Source organism: Charadrius vociferus, unplaced genomic scaffold (genome assembly GCF_000708025.1).
Source record: "Charadrius vociferus isolate BGI_N301 unplaced genomic scaffold, ASM70802v2 scaffold494, whole genome shotgun sequence".
NCBI lineage: Eukaryota > Metazoa > Chordata > Aves > Charadriiformes > Charadriidae > Charadrius > Charadrius vociferus.
Genome location: NW_009648157.1, coordinates 1,109,664 through 1,123,910, shown reverse-complemented (window position 1 = coordinate 1,123,910; position 14,247 = coordinate 1,109,664). Strand labels below are relative to the sequence as shown.

General features: G+C 37.6%; 1 protein-coding gene across 1 annotated transcript in view; it reads left to right on the top strand.

Annotated features, from left to right (window-relative positions):
• SYNE1 (spectrin repeat containing, nuclear envelope 1) overlaps positions 1-14,247 on the top strand; it is a 247,402-nt gene that overhangs the window by 74,134 nt on the left and 159,021 nt on the right. Inside the window, exons 43-51 of the mRNA XM_009884058.1 lie at positions 968-1,171; positions 2,134-2,341; positions 3,069-3,181; positions 3,900-4,105; positions 5,130-5,285; positions 6,498-6,789; positions 7,460-7,632; positions 9,523-9,832; positions 12,855-13,019. Of these exons, the coding sequence (XP_009882360.1) occupies positions 968-1,171; positions 2,134-2,341; positions 3,069-3,181; positions 3,900-4,105; positions 5,130-5,285; positions 6,498-6,789; positions 7,460-7,632; positions 9,523-9,832; positions 12,855-13,019 (1,827 nt within the window). The remainder of the gene's footprint in view (positions 1-967; positions 1,172-2,133; positions 2,342-3,068; positions 3,182-3,899; positions 4,106-5,129; positions 5,286-6,497; positions 6,790-7,459; positions 7,633-9,522; positions 9,833-12,854; positions 13,020-14,247) is intronic.

The following is a 14,247-nucleotide window of genomic DNA, read 5'->3' as shown; positions in this document are numbered from 1 at the left end:
ATCATATGGTTCATAATAAATATCTGTCCACTTACAGAGCAAAACTTAGAGCAAATTATTTTGCCGAATATCACTTTTAACAAACACACACCTATTTCCAGCTACTAAATACGATAAATAAAATAAAAACAATAGGTCATACTTACAATAAAATAACTGTATAAATAATATTGTATAAATAAAATACTATTTCCAGCTACTAAATACGATAAATGAAATAAAAACAATGATCATACTTACAATAAAATAATTGTAGTTGATACATAAATGCAAATTTGAAAATAAAGCCTCACAAACTAAAAATAAATCCCCAAATTATTTGCCAACATTCAAATGCTAAATAAGTAAACTACAGTATGATCAGCTCATATCATAAGAACAGGAACAATTCCTTAACAAAATTTTCAGTAATCGCTCATTTATAAATTTACCCTATTATGACGGACTTGATTTACTTTTTATCAGTAATTCGTGCACAGCTAACGTCTACTGTAATTTCACATATTGCTGTCTTTGAACAGGTTAATCGGCAATATTCTAACTTATTTTTGTATTGTCTTCAATTTTAATGTGCCTTACGCTGAGAAACTTTAAACCTCACTGCTTTTAAGTCTCACCAATTGATATTTTTTTTTATGGAGCTAGTTGTGTTTAGGTCATGTTCTGTATATATGGCAAATTGCTAAAGGAAAAAGATCAACTGTTTAATTTTTCAGAAATGGGTAATAGCGTCCACAGTTTGCAATCTGGCTTTTTATAAGTTAGGATCCCTTCTTTGGATTACTGTATATCTAGGACTTAATCCTAAATGGCTGATATTTTTATTTATGTAAGTATCTTTAGTTACGGATTTAAAGAGAGAAAAATTATCATTGTGTGTCACTTTACTACCTTCCATTTTTTCGTAAACATTCACTATAAGAAATGCTTTATTTAAATGCTTTAATACATAACATTTTGCTTTTAGTTTATAGAATCAGATTTGAGGCAGAAGTTGGAACATGCCAAAGAAATGTCAGAGACAGCAAAAGAGACACTGAAAGATTTCAGTACTCAGAAGATGCAGTTACAGAAGCTTATTGATCAGGTGACAGACTGGTTAACAACAGTGGAAGAGACACTGTTAAACTGTGCGTGTAACCTGGATCCTGAGGCTCTAAATAAAGTGAAGGTCGGTGATGAAGAAAATGAATATGCTTTTTCTTATGCAGTGTTCTTTGGGTTTTTATCTGAGTTTTTGCTTATTTTAATTTATACTTAATTTCCATTTGATAAAAAATATGTATCTCCTGCACAGCTTCTAGACTATTAGCAAATAATACAGTGATGCTCTTTAAGAAGTTCACCAATGAACAAAAGTTCTGATCTATTAACTTTAGACAAACTTTTTAGAAACTTATAAGGAATAATATGGTCTTTGTTGTGACAAGAACCGGTTTTGTAACATTGAATTTATCAATCATTACTCCAGCATGTTTACAAGTCCATTGATTCCCTTGCAATACAAGTTACGAACTTAAAACTCATCACAGTAAAAGACCCTGGACTGAACTCAATTTTAACACAAACTTCTACCTCAGAAGTCCTCCTCAGTCCTCATATATAGCAATTCTTCTGTCTACATCCTAGAGCTCTCTTGATTGCATGATTGTGCACATGACAAACCACACAGAGATTTTTTCACTGTGAGTACATGTTAATGTTGTTATACTAGCCAATTTAAATTTCATTTTCAAACAAACATTCCCCTCTAGTCAGATGAAAACTCCCTTTCATTCAGAAGTCTCACCAAACACCAGTGTCGTATTGCATCTCGCGTGTACCTTCAGAATGTGCTGAAAATAATTATTGCTGCTCAATAAGCCTTGAAATTTATTTATTTTTCAATAGAGTAGTAAACCATGAGAAGCAGCATTTTTCACAATTCTGTGATGGCTCTTTAGTTTCAAGGATTCATCTCACTTGGAAGATTCAGTAAACATGATTCAGTACTTCTTCCCTTCATTGTGTCTACAGCTTGCAATAGACCACAGAAGGAAAGAGCTCATGGGAGGAGCAGAAATGCTTGAGAAAAAGAGAGGGCTCTTTTGTTTCTTTACAAATGTCATATTTGTGTTGTAACTTCATTTTCAGGAAACACAAAAGGACCTTCAGCTTCAGCAGAGCAGCATTGACTCAACCCGTGAGAACCTTAACAGCCTGTGTCGCAAATACCATTCTGTAGAGCTGGAAACTCTTGGTGGCACTGTCACTTCGTTAATAAAGAAGTATGAAGCTGTGAATCTGCTCTGTTCCAGAACACAGGCCAGCCTGCAAGAGTCCTTGGAAAAACATTTCCTCCGTGAGTCTTCAGGCTGTTAATATGAGCCGTTAGCCCGCAGCCATGAATCATTCTGCAGTCTGCCAGAGTTTCCAGTGATGTCACTCGCAATCACAACCTTATTTTTGTATGGAGCCTTTCTAAAAGTCCTGTTACCAATTGTTCATTTGATAACTGCTACGAAACAAAGCATTTTACAAAAACAGAATTCAACTTTAAACATGTAATATTGCATGAAAGCCAAGCTCAGCACAACCTCTTTCTCCACTCTTAGTATACATCTCTATTGCATACATACACTTTGTGTTATTTGCCATAAAAATACACGTATAACCAAATGGAGATGTTCATGATGTTAAAAGTCCCCACCTGAAGCATTTCCTGGGCTCCCTGGATAGTCAGTGGAGAGAAGCAGGCAATTTTTAATCTTATGTATTAAGATATTAATATAGATATTATCTAACATTAAATTGGGATGTATCATAGACTGAAAATGCCTGTCTTTTCCCATTGACTATAAAGGAGAGACTAGTGTGACTGTTCAAATTTGGATGTTTACAGTGGAAATGTCTAACTTTTTGTGAAATGAATCCCACTTCCAAGGTCATTGAAGGCAATGAGACTCATCCTTTTAGCTTTTAGACTGTTCCTGAAGGATAAAATAATTGTGGAAAACAGCTGTATAATATTGTGGATAATGCTGCTGCCTAAAAAATATTCTCTTCTCTCTACTTTTTTATTAAATAAGATTCTATGCAAGAATTCCAGGAATGGTTTTCTGGTGTGAAGGCTGCAGTAAAAGAATCATCTGACAGGTCTGGCGACAGCAAAGTCATAGAGGCAAAACTACATGATTTGCAGGTATAGTGAACAAATTAAAAACCAGTAATTAGCAATTAACTATATGTATCCAATCATATCACTATCATATTCATTGTTTTTGTTTCCAAAAAGGTAATGTAAGAATGGTTCAAGACAGCAATACGTACTGTAGAGGGAATACAGTGGAAACTGTGTCCACTCTTCTGAGATCAGAATTTAATTTCTGGAAGGTTTATGTGTAACTAAAGTGTTCTTGTTTCTGATTTTTATCTTTTTTTCCTTTTTTGCCTTCTTACTCTTATTTTCCTTTTCTTACATTATTGCTTATTCAATCTTTCAGTCTTATTCATTCAGTCTCATTCAGTCTCTCAATCTATAAAGTCTTCACACCAATCTGTCAAAGCTTATCTGTGTAGATTTTTGAGGGGACAGAACACAAATAGGAGACACCAACTGAAAACAGCCCTGATTCCCGAGTTGTATAACATCTTCAGGACGTGACTAAACTGTCCAGAGAAAGACCTTGGGACAAAATAGAAAAATTGATTTCTGTCTGTGGTTTAGAAATAGAAAAATAGAGCTCCATGAATTGTACCACCACTTAATAAAATTTTATTTGGACTATCTTTTAGATTTTTTTCCATAGCTAGACATGGCTCTCGTCTTGTTGGGGAAATCTGACCACTTCTAACAGAAATATTGCTTATCTTTAGTTATGAAATCATGCATGTTTAAACTGTATTATTTCATTACACAGAGTGTGCTGGATTCTGTTAGTGAGGGACAGAACAAGTTAGATGCTGCCTGCAAGGAAGGAGAAAGTTTGTATGCTTGCTTACCCAAACCAGTTGTGAGCCATATTCAGGAGCAAATAGCGAAGTCTAACCAGAACTTCCAGGAATTCCTCAACCAGTGTCTGAATGATAAGAAGGCTCTGGAAGCTTGTGCCTCACACCTGGGAAGGTGAGTAATACCAGCAATCAAAGATGGACTGCATGAAATTGTCTGGCTGCAGAAATACAGGGCAGAATTTGAAATTATTTCCAGTTACTCAAGTCCTGTTTGCTTTTTCCTCTGGAAATAGTTACAAGAAAATGAAGTTCTCTGCTGAAAACAAAGCAACAGGTCTTGCTTGATTTGGTTCAAGAATGGAAGGTCAGGATCATATATGCGGAAGTTCTGTGTAGCTCATGCAATCCCAAATCAGCAGTTGGGATCTCAGTAATTTAAATGCAATTTCCTGGAAGGAAAAGGTGTGATGAATTTTCAAGTTCTGCCCTGGGGTTTGAAGATAGTACGCTTTTTACATAGCATGCTTCTGTCCTATCCCATTCCAGACGGACATATTTCCTAAGGACCTCATAAAAAACCACTCTTAAATTATTACTTGGGGCTAGAATTTTAGAAGTTCAAATATTTTTAGGTATAACTAGATTCAAAACTGTTGCTAATTGAAAGCAAAGTTAGTGTAGCAGTAATGGGTAAAACAGCAAGATGCGATGATGTGCCTTCACATAAGGAAGTTTGCTGAGTTCTCAGTGCTTGACATTCCAGTTACAATCTGTTGGAGAAACTGAAAGCCCAACACTTTAGGTGTTCTAAGTGTCAACACTGAGTAAAAACCCATTTTTACCCATTTTTTAACTTTAGACTAAATCATTATAAGGATTTGGAAAAAGCTTTCTTTTGGTCTGCCTTTATTGAATCTAGTAATAAATAAAAGCACTGTCACTTTAAATTCTGGAGGCTTTTTTCTCACTGTAGTTCCCATGATTTTGCTGAACATTTTTAGAGAGTTACTGAATATTTTTAGATTAGTAGTCACTGTGGAATTATGTTTTGTGTACTACTCTTATTCTTGAAGTATGAAAATGATACGTAGCTTTATTTTCCTGGTCTTGTGGATACTGAAAGAACTGAGTTAACTTCCAACTAACTTTACTCCACCTGAGAAGTATTTTTAAGGGAGTATTTATCTGTTCTGTAGCTTTGAAGATCAGCACAAGAAACTTGGCTTGTGGATACATGACATGGAAGAAAGAATAAGCACAGAAGCATTAGGAGAGTGCAAACAGCTTATTCCTGAGAAGAAAAAAGAGGTACAGAAAGTGGAGAAGTTCCTGGAAGAGTTACTGCATTCAAGGTAGTATGAAATACATTTCCTAAAATGCACTCACTTTTTTCTTCTGCAAAAGCAACAGTGAAACTAAACTGCTGGGGGTAAAGTGTGTTTGTGAAAGATAGAGAAAGGCGTTGCAACATACTCTGTGAAAAGAGGTTGAATCCGGATACTTCCAGTTTTAAGAAAATTGGAATTTGAAGCCAACTCCAAAATTTGACGTTAATACATTTCTCATTAAGAAAAGCTTATCTTACTTCATTGATAAATTGAAACTTAAAAATATCTTCTTAAAAAAAAACCTCTTAAAATATTGCTTGTAAAAGCAGTAGTAAAAATGATGCTTATCATTATATCCATTTTAAAATTTTCTTTTTTTCTGTTCTGCAACACTCAGATCCAAATGGGTTAACAGAATCCCTTTCCCATATAGCTAACTTTATAAAAGAGCTCAAATAACATCCACATTGGCTGTGAAATCTTTCTAGAATTCAGACTTAGCCAACGGATGATGAAGTAATTGCTTTTTTTAGTACACAGTGGTTTTTCAAATTCTTTTTTTTTATTATTATGTTGGTGGAAACAGAACAGAAATAGTAGTGAGTTGTTCAAGCCTCACAGCACGCTAAAAGGAAACACCCAGTCTCTACCTATCCCCTTGAGACTGATGCAAGATGTTTTAGTCTGATGCAAATTTCCTGTAATCACAGGGTATCGGCAAGGGTGATCCCGTAGATTGTGATTAACTGAGGCTGTACAAACCCAGAGTTTTAATCCCTTTTCCTGACCCTTGTACTGAATGCTGGAGTCAGTGTCTAATCCTGGACAAATGGCCTGACCTTTCCAGCATGTCTTCCTACCTGTCAAAGACTATAAACTTCTCAGAAGCTTTGACAGGTACAAAAAAGGTAGCAGTTCATATAGAACTGGAAAGTCTGACAGCTGAAAAGAAAATTAAGTTAGCTTTTAATTCAAATGGGCAACACGAACATTTCAGTGTGATCATTTTGAGCACCAAAATCTGCAAGAAATGGCACTGTACACAAGTAAAGATATTAATCAATACATACTGCTTATATTTCTTTTCATTCACTCCCAGCTAATTTTTCTGTTAACTCTGAACTCTGCCACTGGTGGAGTAGGAGATTATGTCAGCAACCTTCGTAATTTCTGATAATTGCTTTAACAGTATTATGTTTTCTGAAACTGATTTTCAGTCTCAATATTTTCTTTCAGGGAATCTTTTGATAAGCTGTCCCAAATGGCACAGGCTTTAAATGAAGTAGGACATGGTGCAGGGAGAGAAGTGCGTCTGGCCTCTCAACATCTCACCAATTACCAAAATATGGTCAAAAATGTCAAGGAGAAGCTACGAATGTGTCAGCTTGCACTCCAAGAGCATCTCACTTTGGAGGAGGCATTACAGAGTATGTGGTCATGGGTGAAAGAGGTTCAAGATAAACTGGCATCATCAGAGAGCACTGTTGGTAGCAAAGCCACACTAGAGAGACGACTGACACAAATTCAGGTAACGAAGGATACAACTAGAGATTACGCATCAAGATTAACATTGGGTGTAGGCCACATCAGTTGAAAATGAATATTTTTTATATTTTGTTCTTCCTATGTTTATGAACGAGAGGATTAGAATTTAAGGTGATCTTGACAAATTAGGAGCTGCAGTATGAAAAACAGAATGAAGATTAACGGAGACAGGTGCCAGGTATTACATTTAATAAAAAATAATGAACTATGAAAATGTGTATTGGGGTCCACAAAAGCTCTCTAATGGAGGGGAAGCCTTGAAATAATTGACACAGAGAGGGTGTGACATGTCTGTCACAGGAGGTCTTCAGGAACAGGTTAGACAAGCTTCTGTTAGGAAGCCATGGGCTTTCCTGAGATATCTTCTAGCTATGTGGTGCTGCATTTCTGCACAGTGCTTGACCTACTCATTGTTTACTGCAATGTGAGCTATATTTTAGGATGAGCAATGCAGTGAAATACATGTATGGCTGTGGGAAAAACTGCTGGATCATTTCTACATAGCAAGGGACAGGCACTTACAAGAAAAGGTGCCTGGGCATGGCTGTCAAGGATAAATGAGCTCATAGAAGGTGGTGTCCACTGTTGAAAGAATAACAGCTTTCACCTCTCAGCAGGTTGCATTTGATATTTTGACTTCCTTTGCCTCACAGGAGATCCTCTTACTCAAAGGGGATGGTGAAGTTAAACTGAACATGGCCATTGGCAAAGGAGAGCAAGCACTTAGAAGCAGCAATGAGGAAGGACAAAAGGTGATACAAACCGAGCTTCAGACACTGAAGGATGTATGGAATGACATCATCAGCACCTCAGTGAACTGGCAGAGGTAAAAATCCCTGGAAAACACAGGTCAGACCCTGTTATCTTTGCTTGCAAATAGTGGTACCTTACAGCACATAGGAATCCATTCATTCATTACTGGTATGCGAGGGGAAAGTTATATCATCAGAGAGAATAAAAATTGCCTAAAAAAGTACATCCTTCTATAAAAAGAGGATTTGACCCTATCAGATGAATCCCATTGCATATGAGATGGTAATGGATGGTAATTTAAAAATAATTAGAAATCATATAAATTCACACAGAGGGAAAGCTAGAAAGGGCTTTCTGAGTTATTGAACCTGTACTGGGCAGGACCAAGAACATCTAACAGATATTTATCTACCTTTTCCTTACAAAACTCTAAGAAAGTTTCTCATTATGTTTCTTCGTTATGTTTTTTCATTAAAAATAAATCCTAATATCCACTCCAAAGCATCTCTCTTGCAAAGTAAGATGATTTGTTCTTGCCTTAACCTTGGTAGAAATTGAAATGTTTCCTTATTGCCAGTGTGAGAACATTTTATGTATTTGAAGGCCTCCATCATCTATGATCTAGGCAGACTGGTGTTTCTCATTTACTCAGTACTTATACTTTCTGGACCTCTTTCATCCTTGTTTCTTTTTCAGTAGGTTGCAGACTATCACTATTTTGTCTACATTATTCTTAAAAGATAATAACTGAAAACAGGCTGACCTCTTACTACATTTGAGTCCTTATTAATTCTGAATAGAGTATCAGTACTTTCCATTTCCTTCATACAACACTCTTCTTAATCCACTCCAGAATGAGATTTTCCTTGCTTTCCAACAGTATCATATCGTTGAATTTTGTTTACTTCTTTACCCTCTTCTGTCTCCAGATACTTTTCCACAGTATTAAGCCTTGACAGTTATCCCCAAGTTTGTATTGGTATATCTGATTTCTCCTTCCTAAGTAAAGCATTATTTTCATCATCAAATTCCATCTTTTTAAAATTCCTTTTAAGAACATCTGACATTTAAATCCTGTCATCCAACTAGCTGCAGCCGCTCCCTGGTTGCTTTCATCTGTGGGTTTTACAAGCACTCTCTGTTCCATCATCCCAGTCATTACTGAGTAGAAATGGGCCCTTGGTGAACTTCTGCATGATCCTACTTCCTTAGTTCTCTGATGAAAACAAAGTTTTCACTGCATAAGAAAACTCATAGATCTGCCTCAGAAAGGTCATAGATCTGTATTGCAGGTAATCTGAGTGCTAGCGTAACTGGGTCCTAAATATCAGCTGTCAATGGTGGGAGGTATGATACAGGTAAATTGGAGTTTTTTCAACTGGAAGTGGTGCCACTTTCTTACTTACTCATGTCTATCATTAAGTCCAGTGGAATGAGAATTACATTCCTCAAAACAAATCCCAGAGAAATTCGGAGATCTGCTAGGAGGAGCAATATATAACAGAAGAAAGTATTTCTTATAAATTGTAAATGGGGCTATATGTAATTGATTTTTTCTTCCAAAACTTGCCAGAATATCTCTTCATTGTCAATACTTTCATAGGCTGCTGTATATTTTTCTACTCTGATCATAAAGAACTCCAGTAATGCTCTATATTTTACTTTGCTGGACAGATACTGAAATGTGATTTTCATTAGTCTGAGACAGACAGATTGCTCATGTAACCTGTAATAGGGAAGCAGTTGTATCAGGTTATATGCAGTAGCCCAAAGAACACAGAAATTCTAAAATAGCTTGGATTTAAGTTGACACAGAAAACTAAAGCAAGATGGAGGAAAAAGCATATCCTAAACATATTATACATGGCTACAGACAGTGTAACAATTAAGGTATAAGGAGACTCTTTTTTTCAGACTTTTCAAAAGTTCTCATGTGTACTGTGTATGTTTCTTTTAATGTAAGCTGCCTAGAGTCTGTCATTAGCCAGTGGAATGAATATCTGGAAAGGAAAAACCAGCTGGAGCAGTGGTTAGAGAAACTGGATCACGAAGTGGAACAGCCTTTAGAACCACAGATTGGTCTGAAGGAGAAGTTTGCTCAGCTGGACCACTTCCAGGCTATTGTTTCTGAGATAGAGGATCACTCTGGTGATTTACAGCAACTCATTGAAAAAGCTGTGGAACTGTATGAAAAAACAGAGGATGATTCTTTTGGAGAAGCAGCTCAAGAAGAACTAAAAACACAGTTTAATGACATCACAACAGTAGCCAAGGTAAGATAAAGGCAAAGGTCTCTATTTCAAGTAAGTAAAATATTTAAACATCTGTATATGAGGCTAAAATTTTGATTTTCATAATTTTTTTAGTAACTGAAGGATTGACTGTGATTGAATAGTTTTGCATTTTGTTATGGTTGAATCTAACAAAAGAGTTGGATGTAGTTTACAAAAATTCACTGGAATGCAAAATAGGTATTGGGAATTGAAATCGGTACGGTTATGATTTTTGAAAAGTGAAGGGCATATATTTTATTCCTAGTTTCATATATACAACAATATTTCTGACATTCTTCCAGATTTATTTTAATGTAATTATTTTACATGCATTCCTACAACTTTTTTTTCCCTTAGAACAGGAAGAATGAAATGCCTCCCTGAGCAGAAAACGTATTGTCAGAAAGATAAATCCTATTGTCAGAAAGATATATGCCCATATTTTGTGGTTTTTCAAGCCACTAGGCACTGCACATGCTATAAAGGTATTCAGTTTGGTTTCTAAGGAAAGATATGTGAGCTCACTGAGACCTTCTGCCAACCAGATCATGACAGTGACATGAGCTCTGAGTTAGAGTCTCCGCCTTCACAGCTAATGGGAAAGTTTGCATCAGGAAGAGGCCACACAATAACAGGCTAATGTGAGACTGAAGTAAGCGCTGTATATAAATTCAGTAATCTGATGGAAGGGTGATTGAGAATAGTGCGGATGGCCTGCAGGTAATTAATCTGCAGTCTATATAAAAATAGTACCAGGGTAAAAAATGAGTGGAAGATCTAACAAATTATCTCGTGGGAAAAATGTCAAAACTAGGGCATATGAATTTACTTCTTTCGTAAAAATCTGCATTTTTCTTACTAAATTTGATAAGGAAAGTCATTATGTAGAATCATGTAGTTTGGATTTTTTTTTTTTTTTTAATTTTGGGGATAAGATATACTATTATTGTCATTTTTTTTATTGCTTTAAACATAGACTGTAGATATTACAGAATCACAGAATTTTCAGAGTTGGAAGGGACCTCTAGAGATCATCTAGTCCAACTCCCCTGCTAAAGCAGGATTGCCCAGAGCACATTTCTCAGGACTGCATCCAGGCAGGTCTTGAAAATCTCCAGAGAAGGGGACTCCACCACCTCCCTGGGCAGACTGAGCCAGTGCTCTGTCACCCTCACTGTAAAGAAGTTTTTTCTTGTGTTTGAACGGAACTTCCTATGTTCCAACTTGTGCCCATTGCCCCTCGTCCTGTCACTGGAAACCACCGAGAAGAGTGTGGCTCCCTCCTCCTTCAACCCACCCTTTAGATACTTGTAAGTATTAATAAGGTCTCCCCTCAGCCTTCTCTTCTCCAGGCTAGAGAGTCCCAGCTCTCTCTCCCCAATATTAGAGCCCTCTCAGATGTATCTAGTGTGTAATTACCATCTAATCACACACTTTTGGTTTTATGATGAACTTCAGCACTCTTTTTTACTGGAAATAGTAAGCTATGAATCTGGTTTCTAGACAATCAGTTTCATCCTCATATAACTCCACTTCTTTCAGTGGCTTTAAATCTGGAGCAATACAAAGATTACTGACTCACTCAATACAATGGTTTTAAACTTGTGTGAAAAGAGTATCATAAGTGAGTGTGGCAGTGCTCTCCTAAAACCAATATGCATCAATAAATTTAATTAAGCTTTGCAGTCTTTCCTTTGGGAGAGAACAGCACTGAGTGCAACTGGTAGAAGCCATCGCCACCAGAAGAGACCAACTGAAGTTGCACTTTACCTCCACTCTCCCTCCCTACTGGTGCTATATTTTGGTGTGAGCAAAGTAGAGAGGTGTGTGATTGCCTTTCTTGGGGCTTTTTCGTTTCCCTAGGGAGCTATCTATTTTGTTTAGAGTCAGGCACAAGTGGACACTTTCTTACTCTGTTGTTGCATAAAATGCACTAAGATGTAAAAACTCAAGGATTTACTTTATGTCATCTTTGTTAAGCTAGTAACCTGCCATTGTCTAGTTGGTCTGACACATTCTGAGAAATTATGATGATTATTTTCAGAGGGAACAGTAGGGCTTATTAATCCAACTTAATTTTTAAAAGCATTATTTGAATGTTGAATTATTCAAGATTAAAAATGACTGGAGTTTAACTCATAAGGAAGTGGTTTAGTTTGAAACTGATTTAAGGACGCTTAGACCCAGAGTACCTACACAGGAGTAGAAAGTTATTTGATTAGCTCAGGTCACTTTTGGTTAGTTTTGATAAACATTCCTGAGTGGTAGCTCACAAGAATATAAGACCAATTCTACTCAGTTAAAACAAAGCCAAATCGAGACCAGTGCACTATTTTGCCTTTTCAGAGTAAGGTAAACTGGCCTCACTTTAAGCTTACATCAAAAAGCTAAGATGGAGCCATGAAGCCATTGTTTGTCTGTGTCAGGGAAAGCATCCTCCAGGGCAGGTGGCTGGGGACAGCCACTGCTTCTGATCTGATGGTTAAAATGGGACTCAGCACCATAAGAACCCTCTGCACTTTTGAACAGTAGAAGTCCTCCTTTGTCGTTTTCGTATGAGACATCTCTGTGACTCTGCTTAGCATTTATAGATACTTGGATCTTCTAAATAAGGGCTATGTTTCTGGCAGCGTGCTGCTCCCTGGGATGGATCATGGGTGATCTTTAAAACTCTCTCCAGGGGGTATTGGGAAAAGCACGCCAGAATTGCACAGCTGCAGCTTTGACATCTATTAAACGATAGATTTGTGTTAAAGGATGTGTTAAAGTACATTTTTGCATGCATTTTCAGAAGGCTTCTTCATCTTTTGCTCCAGCAAAACATGCCTGTCCAGACCAACCCAACCCAAGCCTTGTGCAGTGTACCGCTGTGTTCTGCTGCTATAAGCTGTGCTGTATTCAGCATTCAAAGGGGTGCTATAGAGTCAGACCCGCACCCTGTACCACAGTGTGCTTAAAGCCGGGACAGTATTTCTGCACTTTAATGGTCTTTTTGTTTTTTTTTTTTCCATCTGAATGATAGGAGAAAATGAGGAAAGTGGAAGACATAGTGAAGGATCATTTGCTATACGTTGATGCTGTGCATGAATTCACAGACTGGCTCCATTCTGCGAAGGAAGAGCTGCACCGCTGGTCAGACACATCTGGAGATACATCAACCATACAGAAAAAGCTGGCCAAAATCAATGTAAGATAACTCAGCCTTCACGATTTCATGTGCGATTCAGACCCTATGCTCTAAAATAGGCCAGAGCAAAAAAGTTGTGGGATCTTGCTCTTTGTGTCTTTGAAATGGTGATTACATTTCAGTGAGCTGAAAGTAAGCTTTCTAAGCTATGTTTTGTTTTCTCCTCCCTTCCCATATTAAACTAATGGAGTAAAAGTACAATCAGACCAGAGTTAGCCACGGCACACATGGAAAAAATTTGCAAGAGCGGAAGCCCAGTGGCATCACAGAAGAATGAAGCTCAGCTGATTAATGACTACTGCTCTGTTGTCTGAATCAGTCAGAAACAACCTTTCCCGATTTGCATGAAATGGAGCTGCGTAAAGCAGTGCAAGGATTGTTCTCCCCAAGCGTGGTAGAAAAGTACGGGTTGCCTCCCTGTGAATTCTCTCCTCCGTACCCTGGCATCCATTCCCAGGCATCCCAGTGCCTACACAAGTTACATATTCCCGAATGCACCCTCAAAGCAGGCTGCATGTTTTGCTCGTGCCTGATGTTTACCTTCAGATACTCACGCTAGCAACATTTTAGTCTGCTCCTAAGCCTGAGAGAGTGGGTCAGGGATGAGATTACTAGGTGAATATTCAGGATATCCGAGATCAAATTACAGATACGTCGTACACTCTTGGATAGTTTCCAGTCTCCTTTGTGCTCAAACTCCCCATGTTATATATATATATATGAATGGGAAGGGAGGAGATAGCAATTTCTAGCTCGTAAGACTAACAAGAGAGTAAATAACGTTACTCTGGCATGCAGTGTTTAGGATGATATTTATATTCTCCAGCTTCTTAAACTGAAAACTCCCAAAATTCCCTTGTAGCATGTGTAAGATTGAAATAGGACACTGTAGAAAGAATTCACTTCGGGGGAAGAAGAAAAAAAAAAAAAAAAGACATGTGCAACCAATTATGGCACATCACAGCTCGCGGGTAGGCTGCAAAATGCTTTTTCTGAGCAGCGCAGTTGCGTTTTTAGAACTGCTATGAGCGGCCCCACGCCAGTGTTTCTTACGTAAAGGATCGCAACAAAGTTAACAGTTTTCCGCATCTTAACCTAAACTGTATTTTCAGTACCTAAAAGAAGTTCTCTCTCCCCTTAAGCGCAGGGGCAGCGTCAGAGACCGCTGGTTAACCAACGCCGAAGCCCGCGCTCGGTCTTGACCGAGTAGTTGTTTTCAGCCGCCCCC